This window comes from Castanea sativa, chromosome 5 (genome assembly GCF_040712315.1).
Source record: "Castanea sativa cultivar Marrone di Chiusa Pesio chromosome 5, ASM4071231v1".
NCBI classification, from domain to species: Eukaryota; Viridiplantae; Streptophyta; class Magnoliopsida; order Fagales; family Fagaceae; genus Castanea; species Castanea sativa.
Window position 1 is genome coordinate 55,339,067 of NC_134017.1, and position 17,864 is coordinate 55,356,930.

Consider the following 17,864-nt stretch of genomic DNA (forward strand, 5'->3'; position numbering starts at 1 on the left):
CAGACTATAAGGTAACCAAGCTAACCTTGTAGTCCAAACCAATAAGAACAAACCATGTAGTGCTAACATCATTTAAATAGTACAGCTCATCAACAATGGCAGCACACTCTTGAAGTCCCCAACGTCAATTCTCAAAAAAATAAAAATAAGTATCTAACATTAGACAACTAGTTAACATTATTAAAAGAATAAAATATAAAAAAAGGGAACTAGCTAGCTGTTTTCCAATTGGGACTTAGGACAAAGAGAACCTTTTAGGATTCTCACTCTTGTGAACAAAAGCCACAAGTCTTACTCCTTAGTGCCGACAAAAAACAAGTGCATAGTGTGACCACAAACAAATGTTACTATAAGTGATTTTTAGTGAAATCAAGTGAAAAGTTCTAGTGTAAAGAGACAAAATCTTGTTCACATAAGCATGGAAGAACCCAATTTTCAAGGTAATGGAGGTATAATTTATTTTGTCTTGTTGTGTTTTGTTTCATTTTTTAAAGAATGTATTATGATTTGTTGTCATATGTTTGCTCCTAAATAAAATATATAGAAATGTAATGTGGTATGAATTTAATGCTTTTTTTTTTGGGTGAAAATTTTAATGCTTTGTTGTGATATGTGTGCTCCCAAATAAAACATATGAAAATGTATTGAGGTATGAATTTAATGCTTTTTTTTGTTTGTGAAAAATTTAATGCTTTGTTGTGATATGTTTGTTCCCAAATAAAATATATAAAAGTGTATTGAGGTATGAATTTATTGCTTTGTTGTGATAAGTTTGCTACCAAATAAAATATGTGTAGTGATATATGTTTTTTTTTTGTTATTATATTCTAAATTTACATGTGTGTGTATATAAATATATATATATATAAGAAAAATATGATAGGAATAAATAATATATTCATCTTTATATTGGTTACTATGTCTAATTTCTAATTATATTTGTGCCTAGAAATGGGGAAACTTTGTAATAAAGCATACCATAGGCCTTTAAGAACACATAAAAAAATTTCACACATAAGATAATTATTGTATTGTAAATTCCTTACATTTTATTTCTAACATTTATATTTTTCATAAAAATTATTGTAGATATTTGCAATTCAAGTGATATTGGAGGAATTGAAGATTGTTTGTTTGTTGAATGACTAGAATATAGTGATGACCATTTGTTGGATAAGGTGGCATATATTGAAGTTGAAGCATACAATTTATACAATAATTATGCATTACGAACAAGTTTTAGTATACGGAAAGGAAAGCCAAATATTTTAATGTGACAAAGAACATAAGGCAACGTGAATTTCTATGTTCAAATGAGGGTTTTAAAATAGATGAAGATCCTTATGAAGAGAAAAATTGGAAGAAACTAGAAACTAGAATTGGTTGTAAAGAATTTATTCGTTTCACAGTTGAAAATGATGTGTGGAGGGTTATTGCATTTAATCCAGAGCATAATCATGAACTTGTACTGCCATCAAAGAGACATTTGTTAAGATCGGATCGTCGTATTTCAAAACCTAAGGCAAGTTTAATTGATTCCATGATGAATGCTGGTATAAGTACAAAGAATACTTATTTGTATTTGACAGAAGAAGTTGGAGGGAGTGAGAATGTGGACTTCACTAAAAAAGATTGTTATAATCATGTGAACACAAAAAAGATGTCACCGATTAGTGCTGGAGATGCTCAAAGCCTATTGAATCATTTTAAGAAAAGACAGATAGAAAATCTCATGTTTTTTTACACAGTTCAAGTAGATCAAGAAAATCGCATGATGATTTTTTTTTGGAGAGACGGGAGTTCAAGGGTTGATTATGATTGTTTTGGAGATGTTGTGGTATTTGACACTACTTACTGCACTAATAAATATAATTTGATTTGTGCTCCATTTGTAGGTGTTAATCACCATTAGCAAAATGTAATATTTGGATGTGCATTTCTTTTGGATGAAACTACTGCTTCTTTCAAATGGCTGTTCAAGTCATTCTTAGACTCAATGGGGAATTGATCTCCAATAACAATTTGTACTGACCAAGATCAAGCCATGTCAAATGCTATTGAGGAAATGTTTTCAAACACACATCATCGCCTATGTTTGTGGCATATTTCCAAAAATGTACCTTCCTACTTTGGAGAGTTAAATTCTAATTCGGAGTTTCAGTCCTTGTGGAACAGGTGTCAAAAATATTGTGATTCAGAATTGGAATTTCAAAACACATGGGATAAAATGATGCATAAGTTTAATCTTGAAGATCATCAGTGGCTTAATATGATGTACAAAATTCGACATAAATGGAGCACTGCATTCACTAAGGATAGTTTCACAGCTGAATTTAAAGCTTCCTCGAGGAGTGAAAACACAAACCATGTTTTGAATAATATAGCAGATACAACAATAAGCCTCACTAACATTGTAATTAAATATGAAAGTGTGTTGGCAGGTATGTGTTCTTCAAAATTTAATGAAGATTTTCGAAGCAAGCAAAGCGCCCCACAAAGAGCAATTAAGAAGAGTGGTATTTTGGGTCATGTAGCTCAAGTTTACACATGTAAAATATTCAGATTATTTGAATATGAATTCCTCAATAGTCTTGCAATAGAGTGGAAGCAAGTTGATTGTCAAGATACAATTGATTTCTTTGAGGTGAAAGAAGAAGATAGTGAAAGAGTACGCATTGTCCATTTTGATCATTTTAATAGCAACATTTCTTGTTCTTGCAAGAAAAAGAACAAGAAATTTGAGTCATTGGGAATTCTTTGTTGTCATGCATTGCGGGTCTTCAATTTAAAAAAATTTGACTAAAATTCCAAGCCAATACATTTTGAAATGATGGACAAAGGAGGCTAAGAAAGGGATGATGGCTTATAAACAAGACAATCATTCAAGTGGCAATGCTAAAGAGGCCGAGATAGTGTGGCGTAATAGCATGTTACGTATAGCTAATACAATTATATCCAAAAGCCAAGAGGGTGATAGCCTTAAAAGCATTTGTCAAAAGATACTATTGGGACTTATGAAAAAATTGAAAGAAAGTCATCAAAGTTGGGGTTGAATGCAAATTTGGAAGAAAATGAAGTTGTGGAGCATCATACAGCTGATGAAATGCTTGGCTTATCAAATCATGTGTCAGTTTTAAATTCCCCATGTGTGAGATCAAAAGGCTTACGAAATGAAAGGCTTACGAAACAATAGACTTAAAGGCCACTTTGATAAGCGCAAGGCAAAATCGTCTAAGGATGCATCCTCTTCACATAAGAAATTCTTTTTTATACTAAATATATGCCATATTTTTATTTTTAATAAACCTTTTTATTTACAATTATTATTATGTTTGATTTTTTTTAATGTGCCATTTTATAGGAAAAGCAAAAAAAACAAGTTTCCAAAGAAAATTCAAATGTGTCATTCGGTGGCTCATACAATCCAACTATATACCAACCACCACATCCCTACTCTCATTTAGGATTTACAAGTGATAATGCACATGGTCAATCTTACATGTCATGGACAAATCATTCTCAAGTATTAAGCATCCTTTAATTTACAAATTTAGAATATTTATAATGTATAATCATAATTTTGGTCATTGACGTAATATCTAAATATGAATTTTGTCTCTATATAGGAAACGGGTTGTGTAAATGTTCCATTTACAACTATGTTGCAAGGTACCAATGTTATGACGCAACTTAGTCAGATAAATTGATGCAATTGATTATTTATTTGAAATGAAATAAAATATCTATCATTTATGTATTAACATGTGTACAAAGCTTTTTTTTTGAAATAATGTTTTCTTATATTTTGATCTCTATAGAATCAAACGACTTATATTCCCTCACAAATAAACTTATTGATGTATAGTTCCAAGCAATCAAATTCCACACATATGCAAGAGGTAGATTTGAAAATTCTTGTGGTGTGTTTGCATTATCAATTTTATTACTTATTTCTTGTTCCCAAGGATGACTTACTTTGTACAATGATTTTTTTTAAAAAAAAAACAAAAGACGGTCAACAATGTAGAACAGCAAGGTTGGGGCAATTGAAGAGTCTCTAGATAAGAGAGTTCCAAAGGTATACTTCTGTGGGGTCTTAGGGTTCGACCGAGAGCATGGGGCTTTGACCGAGATCGTGAGTAGTCCGAGTTCGAGGAGGAATATCTCCTCGGATAAGCTAAACGCAGATCAAATATAGATCCTAATGATCAAAGTGACCTTCCAAGAAGTTCTAGTGATAGGGATGAGCATCATGAACATACAAGAGGGATAAGGACTCAAAAATATCTAAGGAAAAGCTACTACACCGCATTGAATGCCCTGCAGCTAACTTTCTGACCGCATTTATGTGGAAAAAATCCCTGAACAGTGCTACCTCAGCAACCATAACTCACAGAAGGCCAGAAAGGGTGTCTGATGGGACAAGCACTCAAGTGGTGGCTTAAAGAATCAACGAGTGTAGGATTAAGATCATCCAAAAGGAACTATATAATGGAAGAGACCCTTCATGAAAAGGGGATAAAAAAAAGGAGAAGAGAAAGCACTGTAGCAATCTCAACAACTCTTGTAACCATTGTCATCCAATATATATTAAAACAGAGCTTCTCGGACTGTGCCGAGGACAAACTTTCTTGTACAAACCGGGTTTAATTCTTGTTGGCTCATCATCCAAAACCATATTAACTGTTATTCATGCACTAAAACCTAGCTCTTTGACTCACTCTCTACAAATTTATTGTACTGGGTTCATTGGGCCAAGATCCCTTATATTTTGAGCTTGGTCTGAAAATCGTGTCCCTAAAATTGGCACCGTCTCTGGGAAGAGCTTGTGTGATAGTGAGTGCAACGGTTAAATATGGTAGGATAAGGCCCCCATCAATAAGAGTCCCTAGGGAAAGCCATTATGGTGGCCAGTTTACCATGTGAGCAAGTCACTACATGAGGCACACACAGTTGTTGTCCTAACTTAGCTTCCACTCAGGTCTATACTACGAAGTGCTAATTATACAGGAAGGATTGCTGAATGGGGCACAATTTTAGGGGCTTCTGACATCATGTACATGCCTCGTACCTCTGTCAAGGGCCAGGTCCTCGCAAATTTAGTGGCCGAGTTCGCTGAACCTCCATTAGAGGAAGTGGCAGCAACACATGAGCAATTCAAAGGGGCTCTGCGGCGGGGCTAGTTCTTGAAGGTATATATTGATATCTTCTAATCTATTGAAGTGGTTAAATAGAACCTTAGCTATGCCGGGTCCTCAGACCTCCTGCTTTGAGAAAATTAACACATCTTTTGGAAGTGGTTAAACAAAACCTTAGCTATGCTGGGTCCTCGGACCTCCTGCTTTGGGGAAATTAACACACACTGGCATCTTTAGAAGTGGTTAAACAGAACCTTAGTTATGCCGGGTCCTCGGACCTCCTGTTTTAGGGAAATTAACGCACACTGGCATCTTTAGAAGTGGTTAAACAGAACCTTAGCTATGCCGGGTCCTCAAACCTCCTGCTTTGGGGAAATTAACATACACTGGCATCTTTAGAAGTGGTTACACAGAACCTTAGCTATGCCGGGTCCTCGGACCTCCTGCTTTGGAGAAATTAACACACACTGACATCTTTAGAAGTGGTTAAACAGAACTTTAGCTATGTCGGGTCCTCGGACCTCCTGCTTTGGGGAAGTTAACACTCCATAACAACTCTCAAAGTATCATGCCTCAGTCCTCGGACCAGATGATGTGGGAAAGTTAACACTCCATGACATCTCTCTTCAAGTATTTAAACTATAACTCAATCATGCCGCAGTCCTCGGACCAGATGATGTGGGAAAGTTAACACTTCATGACATCTCTCTTCAAGTGTTTAAACTATAACTCAATCATGCATCGGTCCTCGGACGAGATGATGTGGGAAAGTTAACACTCCATGATATCTTTCTTCAAGTATTTAAATTATAACTCAATCATGCCTCGATCCTCGGACCAAATGATGTAGGAAAGTTAATACTCCATGACATCTCTCTTCAAGTGTTTAAACTATAACTCAATCATGCATCGGTTCTCGGACGAGATGATGTGGGAAAGTTAACACTCCATGACATCTCTCTTCAAGTGTTTAAACTATAACTCAATCATGCCTCGGTCCTCGGACCAGATGATGTGGGAAAGTTAACACTCCATGACAACTTTCAAAGTGTTCAAACAGAACCTTAGCTATGCATGGCTCCTTGGACCACATACTTTGGGGAATTAACATTCCATGATATCTATTTGTTTCACTAAGTGTCAAGACAGACCCAAGATTATAACCAAATCCTTAGATTGGTAGCTCTGAAAGGAGCAATTTATAGTACAAATATGGGGCGCGTGAAACAACACTCCCCCGGGTGTAAATCAAAGGATCAAAGCATAATTAACTCTTAAGACTTCAAAACTAGAGTTTTAAGGGGCTATTGTGGGGTCTTGGGCTTCGGCCGAGAGCATGGGGTTTTGGCTGAGATCGTGAGTAGTCCTAGTCCGAGTCCGAGTCCGAGTCCGAGTCCGAGTCCGAGTCCGAGGAGGAATATCTCATCGGATAAGCTAAACACAGATCAGATATAGATCCTAATGATCAAAGTGACCTTCCAAGAAGTTCTGATGATATGGATGAGCATCATGAACATACAAGAGGGATAAGGACTCAAAAATATTTAAGGGAAAGCTGCTACACCGCATTGAATGCCCTGCAGCTAACTTTCTGACCGCATTTATGTGGAAAAGACCCCTGAACAGTGCTACCTCGGCAACCATAACTCACAGAAGGCCAGAAAGGGTGTCTAATGGGACAAGCACTCAAGTGGTGGCTCAAAGGATCAACAAGTGTAGGATTAAGATCATCCAAAAGGAACTATATAATGGAAGAAGCCCTTCATGAAAAGGGGATAAAAAAAGGAGAAGAGAAAGCATTGTAGCAATCTCAACAACTCTTGTAACCATTGTCATCCAATATATATTAGAACAGAGCTCCTCGGACTGTGCCGAGGACAAACTTTCTTGTACAAACCAGGTTTAATTCTTGTTAGCTCATCATCCAAAACCATATTAACTGTTATCCATGCACTAAAACCTAGCTCTTTGACTCACTCTTTACAAATGTATTGTATTGGGTTCACTGGGCCAAGGTCCCTTATATTTTGGGCTTGGTCTGAAATTGTGTCCCTACAACTTCATTATTGACTATTTTAATTGGGGTTTGGTTTTTAAATGTGATTGAGTCAATACAAAATAATTAGAATGGTTATTTAACTGTTAATGTATTCATTTTTGTTCCATTCAATATGCTAATATGATTTTTATATGTTTCTAGTAGGAAGACCAAAGATGTCATGCAGCCAAGAACTCTAGGAACTTCACAAATCCAGCACAAATTGTTGGCTTGGAGCCAAGTGACATTTATCATGACACCAAGTTTCTTTTGTTTGTTATTTTATTTTTGAGTAGTACATTTGTTCTCTTTGGATTTATTTTGACTTGTTGCCAAGTGAAAGTTATGCATTAACTATAGTTTAGTATTAATGGAGATAGGAGTATGGCTTTGGAGATTTGCAGTTTGCATTATTTTTCAACATTATTTTTCATTGATTGGTAATACAATTCATGATAAAACACTGGCAAAATTCTGCATCTTCTACGGTTCTACCCATCGTCTCTATCCTTGGTAGTTCAATCTTCACAGATTCTCTATTTTTCTGCCTCCAGTATATTTTATCAAGAATGACTTCTAGACTGCTTGCATTGCTTTGCTTGGATTAGCTTTGATTGAGGTTGGCAGCTTCTCAAAACTCCTGCTCTCGTATTCCACAAATACACCCTTTAAGCACCTTTTTCTAAGTTTTCGGTGATAAACAAAAAAATGAAAAAAGCTACAAGAAGGTGAAAAAACCAATGAGACCATGACTGTCGGCTGGGAGAGAGTTACAAGAAAGTGATTTTCATTTTTATGTTGAAGAGGAGAAATGAAATACAAGATACAAGCGGGTGGATTGAAATTTGAAATTAAAGTGGGCTCGAAAACTTTTGAAACTGGTGAAAGAACTATTGAAAATAGTTGGCTAACGGGAAAGTTAACGGGTTGTCTAATGTTGGGGATTTTTTTTTTTAAAGAATTAACGTTGGGGACTTCAAGAGAGTGTTGCCATTATTGATGAGCTGTACTATTTAAATGATGTCAGCACTTTCATCTTACATGTTTTGTTCTTATTGGCTAGGACTACAAGGTCAGCTTGGTGACCTTGTAGCCTGGGACTAGGTAAGAATGTCCCTTGGTTCAGATACTCATACAAAAAATATCAATCATACGCTAATACTTTACAAAAATCCAAACATTAATCCTATGGGATGAGTTGAAGTTTGAGTTTTTATTTTTGTAGTAATTAGAATGGTTTGTTTAATAATGGACTTAGAAATATCTTTTTTGTGTTGGTTATGCAATAAAGAAATAATATATATGCAACTATCTTTTTTTGGTGGGAGATGTTCAATCAAAGTAAGTTTATAAGTTATAATTCAAAAATAGTTGGGTTTAGTAACGCAAATTTGTAACCTTTGTACTATGTAGGAATATTAAAGTGGTGGAACTTTGGATTCTAAAATAAAATAAAATAAAATAAAATGTGTTGAAAGTTTAAATTCTCAACAAAAAAAATAAACAAACAGAAGAAGTTGTAAATATTTTTTTTGAGAAATAAGTACAACATACTGCTAAGCCCGCAACTCGAACCTTTTACCACTTAGACCCTCAAGCACATTGTACATGAGGAGGTGTCAATTCAGCTACAATGTCTTTTGCAGAACAAGTTGTAATTTGAATATATGGTCAATATTATTTGAAGGTGATGGACATTGTAAAATCAATGTTTAATAGTTAATTGTTACTGTTTGGGCTTTAACCATTTATATATCCACTTTAGCCTCTGTTTGGATAGAGATGAAAAATTAAAATTATTTTAATATTCAACTTATTTTTGTTACAATTCATGGGCTTTATTGTACTTTTTGATACTATTTATAGACCCTACTGTATTATTTCAACTAACTTTTACCTTTATCTATAGTACTTTCAACAATAAGTTTTTAATTTTAACAAAATAAACGATATCCAAGCAAACCTTTAGATTGTTAATTTTGCTCCAATATCCTTGTGTTGATTTCTAGATGTTGTATGATAAATTCTTGGACACTCGAATGTTGTATGAATATGTCTTGATGTTGCTTTTTGAAGCACGTAGTTGACTCTTTCTTCAATACCTTGAAAAAACATAGAAGCATAGAACTCCAAATATTAAGACTTTTGCATATGTAATGCGATAATATAGATTATTACTGAAAAATATCATGATTTTATTATTATACCTTTCACGTTTTAATAACCTACTATGGTTCTTCTCAAAAAACAATAACCTATTGTGGTTGTACCTTTTTGTAAATAAGAATGGTTTCTATTCTATTTTTAGATATAAATTAGTTTGACACATTTAAGAGATAATTATCAATTAGTTATGCTGAATAATATATATATATATATATATTATATCTAAAGACATTAGGGGTAACCATAAGGACTATTTTTTTTTCTCAATTAGTACAAGTGGTAACTTGTTTAACTCAGACAATTGTTTTTTCATAGCTGAGAAAGGGTAATAGGTTCCATGTACATGGTTGATGCTTAACGGTGCATAGCAAGAAGTTTTTACGATCATTGTGATAAGAATCACCTTATTCCTATACAATTAAGAAGAAACAGGGGATTGGGAGAAAAATGGGACAGTGAGAGATTAGAGAGAGGAAGAGATAGAGATTAAGAAAAGAGAAGACACAGGAATTTGCATTAGATTTTTCATACCCTTATACATTCAGACCCTACATTCCTTTATACCCGAGCTTTAACAGAATTGTGGTACAATGGTATTCCCTATAAGGCTATAACTGCTACTAACTTACTAACCAACCACCCCATCACTCAATAGCTGTAACTAACAGAATAATACCAAATACAACTATCCATTAACTAACTACACAATCACTTAGACACCATATACACGGTAGCAGCAACCCTTGATCACAAGCGCAGCAGCACTTGTCCACATCAGCGCTCCACGCACCAGTCATCAGCACCCCACGCACCAACAACACCCAATACACCAGAGCACTCCTATCATTCCATCCCCCTTTGAAAACCTTGTCCACAATGTAAAACTTGTACAACCCAAATGATAACAACCAATAACATTGCCCACAAGGTAAAAGTAAAACACGCACAACCCAAATGGTAACAGCTAATTGTCCACAAGGTAAAACATGTACAACCCAAAACATGTGAACAGTGGTGAAGTAAAGCTGCATACACCAGTTAATCTGTTCTTTGATGTTCTGTACTTGATCAAATGAACTACAACCTTGGACCCATCCAATTCAATCTATAGGAATGTTAAGCAGTAAAATTAACTTTAAATTTACTCTAACAATTGATAATTCAATTAACAGTGGGTTGAAATCCTTTTAAATTTCTAGGTAACTCCATATTGTCAAGCCCATAAAACATTTTACATATTATAGCTCGAACTCTGACCATTAGCCTCGCGCGTAAATCTATCTACACACAAAATAAAAAAATTTCCCTTTATTTCACTTGAAATTAAAACAACATATTTCACTTTTATTGTTAAAATTTTATTTCTACTATATATAAAGTATTATATTATTAAAAAAATTTAATTAAAAAAAAAGTACTAAACACACTTTTTGATTTACACTATTTAATCAAAACTATACAATAAATTTAATTTAAACAGAGAGAATTAATATTATTATATTGGGTAGTGTAAACAGGCACCAGAAGGTGTCCATTAATAACAATTTTTTTTGCAACTTTATGGCAGCTTTTTGTAGTGTTGGATAATTTTTTTTAGTAATTTTTTTTTTTTTCATGTCAATGGTTTTAAAAAAAAAAAATTATGGTGTCCGTATTATAAAGATAGTTTCTTGTCAATACATCAAAACACTAAATATTGTAAATTATATTATATAATATTCCCAACTTTGTTCCCCAAATCACAAAAAGAAAAGTACTCCTAATAAGAACCAGTAAAAGTCAACTGTAGGCTGGGCCTTACTATAAAGTATAAATAGGCTTAGTCCAACCAAACCCAACTACTAGAACATTCGAACCCAAAAAGTCCCCCTTACCCCTGATTTTGATTTTCTATGACTCACACTACTTTTCCTCGTCTGAACCGTTGAATTCAACAAAACAGAAATTAAAAACCATCAACACCACACCGCCCACCAAAATTTTCATTTTCTTAGTGCCAGGGGTTTCTTACAGATTTTCTCAATTTTCCACAAACTTCCTACATTTTGATTGGAAAACCAAATCCTAAGAAAAGTAAATTCCAAAACCATCCATTTAAAGCACACAGCCTATTTATTACCATGAACTAATTTTTACTCTTCAAAAACTCATACACACAGAGAGAGAGAGACAAAGACCCACTTTTGCGTTCATTCCATTTTCCTCAAAAGTAACGCCACTGAGATAGGAAAACTATTTCTGGGATTTTCTTTCGGTTTTCTCGGGAACCAAACAGAGGGGGTGGGGAGAGCGCTGGAATTTTGAGATTTTTTTTTTTTTTTTGAATCAGGCTGGTTGGTGATGGTGATGAAAGCAGAGATTGAAACCAAGGCCCGTGGAAAGCGATGGGGATTAATGGCGGTGTTTGGAGCTCTCTTCGCTCTCTTTATTGCTATGGCTGTCTCTTCCAAAGCCTCTACCGGATTGTCTCTCTTTCGACAGACGCCTTGTCACTGCGCCAAGGTCAATTCTCAACCTCTGTGTGTGTGTGTGTGTGTGTCATTTCTCTTTTCTTCTCTTGTTTGGGTACTGAGAAAATGAAGGAAAGTATGCAGGAAGGAATGGGAATGTTTGATTGTTATTGTTTATGTTGTGTTTAGTTAGTCAATCAATGTTCGTGGCAATGCTTTTGTGTTTCAATTCTCTGAACTAGTTTTGTCATATTACCTGATTTTTGTTGTGTTTAGGGTTTGAGATGGTGAAATTAGAATTGGGTTTGATTCAAATTTTAGTTCTTTATGACTATTTACTGTTAACTGGGTTTTTGGGTTTTACAATTTGTGTTTCAATTCTTTGAACCAGTTTTGTCATATTACCTGATTTTTGTTGTGTTTAGACTTTGAGATGGGGAAATTAGAATTGGGTTTGATTCAAATTTCAGTTCTTTATGATTATGTACTGTTAACTGGGTTTTTGGGTTTTGCAATTTGTGCAGTATACTGGGATTGTTGAGGATTGTTGTTGTGATTACGAGACTGTGGACCGTCTTAATAAGGAAGTGTTGTATCCATCGCTCCAAGAGCTTGTTAAAACCCCGTTCTTCCGGTATTTCAAGGTATGCTAGTTGTTCTGATTTATTGGCTAGAAGTAGACTGATTATATAAGAACTAATATGTGATCCTTCTATTTAATAATCATTTTTTTTAAAGTAATGCTTAGCACAATTTTGATCATTATATAGTTGAATTTTACTACAGTATTAGTATTAATATTGCCGTGGTGTGAAGGTATCTGCATAAGAAACAAGGCATGGATCTTTTGGAGATTTTAGAAGTTTTGTTGATTACATACCAAATATTAATCTGTATGGTTGATTACATATGTGATATTCTTCTCAAGAGTGTAAATTTGAATAGCCTGAATATACTATTTACCTAGAGTCTCCCATAATAATGAGACGGAGGGTGAGGTCTGGGACCAAGACACAGTAGATGCACGTGTAACTTACCAATATATATATATAGAAATTTTCAAGCATTGTTGCTTGCATCTATTCTTGAAATTTGGTGTTGTCCTTAGCTGATCGTCCTTGTGAATCTTATTTATGGTAGGTTAAGTTGTGGTGTGACTGTCCTTTCTGGCCTGATGATGGTATGTGCCGTCTGCGGGATTGCAGTGTTTGTGAATGCCCAGAAAGTGAGTTCCCTGAATTATTTAAGGAGCCCCGTAATGTCCTCTCACCAGATGATCCTATCTGTCAAGAAGGGAAGCCACAGGCAGCCGTGGATCGTACAATAGATAGTAAAGCTTTCAGAGGCTGGACAGAAACAGACAATCCCTGGACAAATGATGACGAAACTGATAATTGTTAGTGTCATATTGTTCCTGCACAATTCATTGGTTTTTTGTTGTTATGAATATCTAAATATTGGGACAAGATCCCCTCCCATTTAATCCTCTGATTCCCTCCAATTTTAGCCAAGTGCAAAACTTGGCATTCATTTGATTTTGTGTGTGTGTTTTGAGACTATCGGATTTTTTGAATTCCCCATGTTGTACATCCGGATTAAAATTGGAGGAAACTAGAGGGTTAAATGGGAGGAGATCCTTTATTGTTGATGTAAATGTCAAATACAGAAAATGTGGATAACATTCATTGTTTTTATTTTATTCTATGAAGATTGTCTTACCCATTTATATTTGCAGCTGAGATGACATATGTTAACCTACAACTCAATCCTGAACGCTATACTGGTTACACTGGTCCATCTGCTAGAAGGATTTGGGATTCTGTCTATAGTGAGAACTGCCCCAAATGTGAGTTGTCCTCTTTGTGTATGCCAAATGTTCATCAATAATACTTGATCTCTATCTCACAGGGCATAATTTATTTTTATGTTCATCATTAATTTCTGTTGTTAAATGCTGCTATTCTCTCTCTCTCTCTCTTATTTTGTATGGCTTAGCTGAGCAGTCGTTATTGCTATCACATAAATGTTTCCTTCACCCTTGCCATAGAATATTTTGGGAAACCCTTCATTGAATTCGTTATGACGAGCTGGAATGTTATTCTAAAATTGGTGACTAACATGCCTACTTCACCTGTATGCTGGGTTCCCACTGCAATCTTTGTCTCTTTTTATTGTCAGTGCCTGTTGAGCTCCTAACAATGATTTGCATTTATGATGAGGACATAGGACACTATATCTTTACTTATGTTGAAGATGAAAAGACTTTGATTCCAGTGAATATTCTTACCTATTTTTGGGGGGGAATTATTGTTGAAGTACTGTGTTTCATGATGACAGTTAAATTTGCATCCATGTACTTGATTATTTAGTAGCAAATTGTAATTTAGAATTTAACTGTGGTCTTCTTTGAGAGTTTTTCCAGTTTCTCCATATTTTTGTGTGGGTGGTTGGGGGGGGGGGGCGGCGCTGTTGTGATGTGAGTTTTCTTGCTTCATAACGAGTAATCGATCCTTACCTCAACAATATTTTGTTGATATTCAACTTCTGCAGATCCATCTGAAGAGTTATGCCAAGAGGAAAAAATTTTGTACAAACTGATATCTGGTCTTCATTCCTCAATTTCAATTCATATAGCTGCTGAGTATCTACTCGATGAAGCTACAAACTTGGTAAAAATTCTAATTTTGCATACCTTTAGACACTTACCTTTTTGCTTTTTAAAGATAGACAGTTCACAAGGTGTTTGCAAAAAAATTGCATATTTGACCCATGTGATCATTATAGTTTCTACACCCGTGATCAATGTGCTTCAAATTTAAGTTAGTGCAGAATGAAAATGTTGCCTCAATTACATGATCTGGGCTGTAACTTGCCTCACAGAACACTCGCACTAGTGGTGGGTAGTTTGAGATGCTTTAAAGGGTAAAGGATGAGAAATTGTTCCCATCACTGGGGTCAAAGTATAACCTTCCTTAATTTAGTTTATGAATGATAATATATTGAAAGATCTGACCATTCTTTATTTTTACCTTTTTATTTGTTTAATTCCAGTGGGGTCAAAATCTATCATTGATGTATGATAGAGTCCTAAGATATCCAGATCGTGTCAGAAACTTGTACTTCACTTATCTCTTTGTTCTTCGAGCTGTGACAAAGGTGAGTATAAGCTCTTGAGTTGTTTTTATAGTGCCATATTTTTTTTATGTGAGAAATGTTTTTCACTTGATGGAATATTCTGTTATATAAACTGTGTGCCTTGATGGGGTTATAATAATGAATTAAAATTCATCCCGATGGTATGCTGAATGCATTTTAGGCAGCAGATTATTTGGAACATGCTGAGTATGATACTGCTAACCCTACTGAGGACTTGAAGACACAGTCCTTGATAAGACAGCTACTTTTCAATCCCAAATTGCAAGCTGCATGCCCAGTCCCATTTGACGAAGCTAAGTTGTGGAAAGGCCAACGTGGACCTGAACTAAAGCAGGAAATACAAAAGCAATTCAGAAACATAAGGTATTTCTCATTAGCCATTTGATCATTGATTGTTTTTACTTATGAAGAAGGGGAAACACAAATCTTGGATCCATTCTGGATAGTGTCTCAAGATGTTTCTAGAATTTATTTTTAACACTTTGGGGCTAGGAAGCATGGACACAGTCACACAGACATGGGTATGACATGGCAACACGACAATTTTTGAAAAATTAGGACACAACACGGCAAGGATACGCATATTAATTAATCATTAAATATATATATTTTTTATATTTTTAAATATTGTTAAGCATTTATTTTTTTCTTGTAATGTTAAACACATATCAATTTAAGAGCATCAATGGATACTAAAGTGAATTCATGACTAATAATGATCTTTATACATTAGAATACGAACCAAGAATAAGATCCAAAACAGTAAATAAAAGATAGCTAGATAAGCGTTCATGATTGAAAATAAAAAGAAATAAAAGATAAGTGTCTCTCATGTGTCCTGGCTATGTCTAGAAATTTTTTAAAAAGAAAAGAAAAGAAAGGACTCAGCTGGGACATGCGTGCAAAAGTGTCCCAGACCTGTCCCATGTCCAACAGAGCTATAGCCCCCCAAATGAAGTGTCCATGCTTCCTAGTTTGGGGGCATCATAGGAAATGGAGTGGAATAAGAAAGGAGCAAAGAAAGGATCAGGGAAGGAAAGATATTTCTCCGTTTAGATGTCTAGATAAGTAGAACCCTGGAAAGAAGGGGAGGAGAATGTTTTTCCATTGTTTGGTTTGTCCAACTTATATGCCCTTCTATGAAGGATATGTTGGCATAAAGTACAAGTGGCATGGAGGTAATCTCATGGTATAAGCTGCTTCCTTACCTCCCTTTCTGCCCACTTTGGGAAGGCATAAATATGTGGGCCTGAAGGAAATTACATCTGCCCAAATCTCTCTGTTCCCTGTTTCTCCTTACAACTAGACAATGGAAATACCTTTTCCTTCGATCTTTTTCCTTCATTTTTCCCCTCTTCCCTTTCCACCAAACTAAATGCACTATGTAGTTATTGTTTGTGTAGAATGTTGTTCTCAATTTTTGTCTAGTATCATAGTGTTGCCGCTCTTGGTATTAAATATCACTCCCAGAGCTGGAGAAACTGTAGAACAAGTTCCACTCGACATATTTTGACTCACTTTGATTGCTTTACTACTAATATGACTGGCCCATGCCTTTAGAAATGATATAACAAATCCTCATTGGCATTGCAGTGCAATAATGGACTGTGTAGGATGTGAGAAGTGTCGTCTGTGGGGAAAGCTTCAGGTCCTTGGGCTGGGAACTGCATTGAAAATCCTCTTCTCTGTTGATGGTCAGAAACACTTGCTTCAGAATGTAAGTATCTATTTCCTTAAGTAAATTTGAAGTTTCAAATTACCTTTAGGTAGCATGTCACGTTTTTTGTCACCTGCTGAACTTCCTACAGTACTAGTATCTATGAATTTCTCTAAAAGAAAAATATTTTAGAAGCCTCTCAAATATTTCCTCCAAAATTGGGACTTCTAATATGGTGACCCTTATACAAGACATTTTGCAAAAATTCAAAACTAAAAAAGTAACATATCATGCCACTTTGGTTTATTCATGAGCGAAAGTATATTCTTTTTTCCTTTTAATCACTAAAGCATATTGCATTGGCCTTGACAGCTGCAATTGCAACGGAATGAAGTGATTGCGTTGATGAACCTACTGAATCGACTGTCAGAGTCTGTCAAGTTTGTCCATGAAATGGGACCTTCAGTTGAAATGATTATGGAGGGGCAGATTTCTTCACCCAGTTCCCCTAATAAGTTATGGGAAATGATAAGGACATTCATAGTTAAAAAAACCGAGGTATACCCTACTCACTATTAGAACCCCTCTCTCTCTCTGTCTCCTTGTTAAATTTAATTCTTAATTTAGCTAAAGAGATTGTGTTGTCTGATTTTGTTTATGTTACTTGCAGGTAAGTAGTAATCAGTGAATTTAGTTTGAATCAGCTATATATTACATCAAAAGGAATAGGTTATAGGAAAGCGCAGTGTGGGTTTAAGGAGAGAATGGCCCCATGGAAAGAGGATATGATAGAAAGTGTAAAAAAACCATTTCAAGACCCTTTGAGGTGGTAAATTTGTAATTTTCCGGATTTGAAAATTTTGAAAGGTCAAGAGCATAATACTTCTGCATTTTCTTCAACTTCTTTGTTACTTATTTCTTTTTGGTATACACTTTTGGGTAATTATGGGTGTTTGGAGTCTTTCTTTGAGAAACCCAAAACAAACGGCTGAAGCAAAAATAGGAGGTCCAATGCTACAAGCTACTAGTCTAAATGAACTTGAGCCCATTATCCTTACTTTCTCTATCTCAATGTGAGAAAAACTCATTGGGGGAATTCAGTAGGGGTTTAATCGGTTCGGTTCGGTTGGTTTGAAGTGCGATTTTTCCACCGAACCGACATTTTGGTTTTACCAAATTTGGCATCGACACCGAACCAAAAGGGAGGAACACCGACACCGAACTGACTGGATTTCAATCGGTTTGGTTCAGTTGGTTTT

General features: G+C 35.2%; 1 protein-coding gene across 1 annotated transcript; it reads left to right on the forward strand.

The window, feature by feature from the left end:
* Nucleotides 1-11,260: 11,260 nt before the first annotated feature.
* LOC142637323 (endoplasmic reticulum oxidoreductin-2-like) lies at nt 11,261-17,505 on the forward strand. The gene is made up of 10 exons (XM_075811597.1): nt 11,261-11,844; nt 12,317-12,436; nt 12,933-13,188; nt 13,528-13,638; nt 14,343-14,461; nt 14,844-14,948; nt 15,109-15,311; nt 16,542-16,665; nt 16,978-17,163; nt 17,276-17,505. The coding sequence occupies exons 1-10, from the start codon at nt 11,683-11,685 to the stop codon at nt 17,291-17,293; spliced, it is 1,404 nt and encodes a 467-aa protein (XP_075667712.1). The 5' UTR covers nt 11,261-11,682; the 3' UTR covers nt 17,294-17,505.
* The last annotated feature ends 359 nt before the right edge of the window (nt 17,506-17,864 follow it).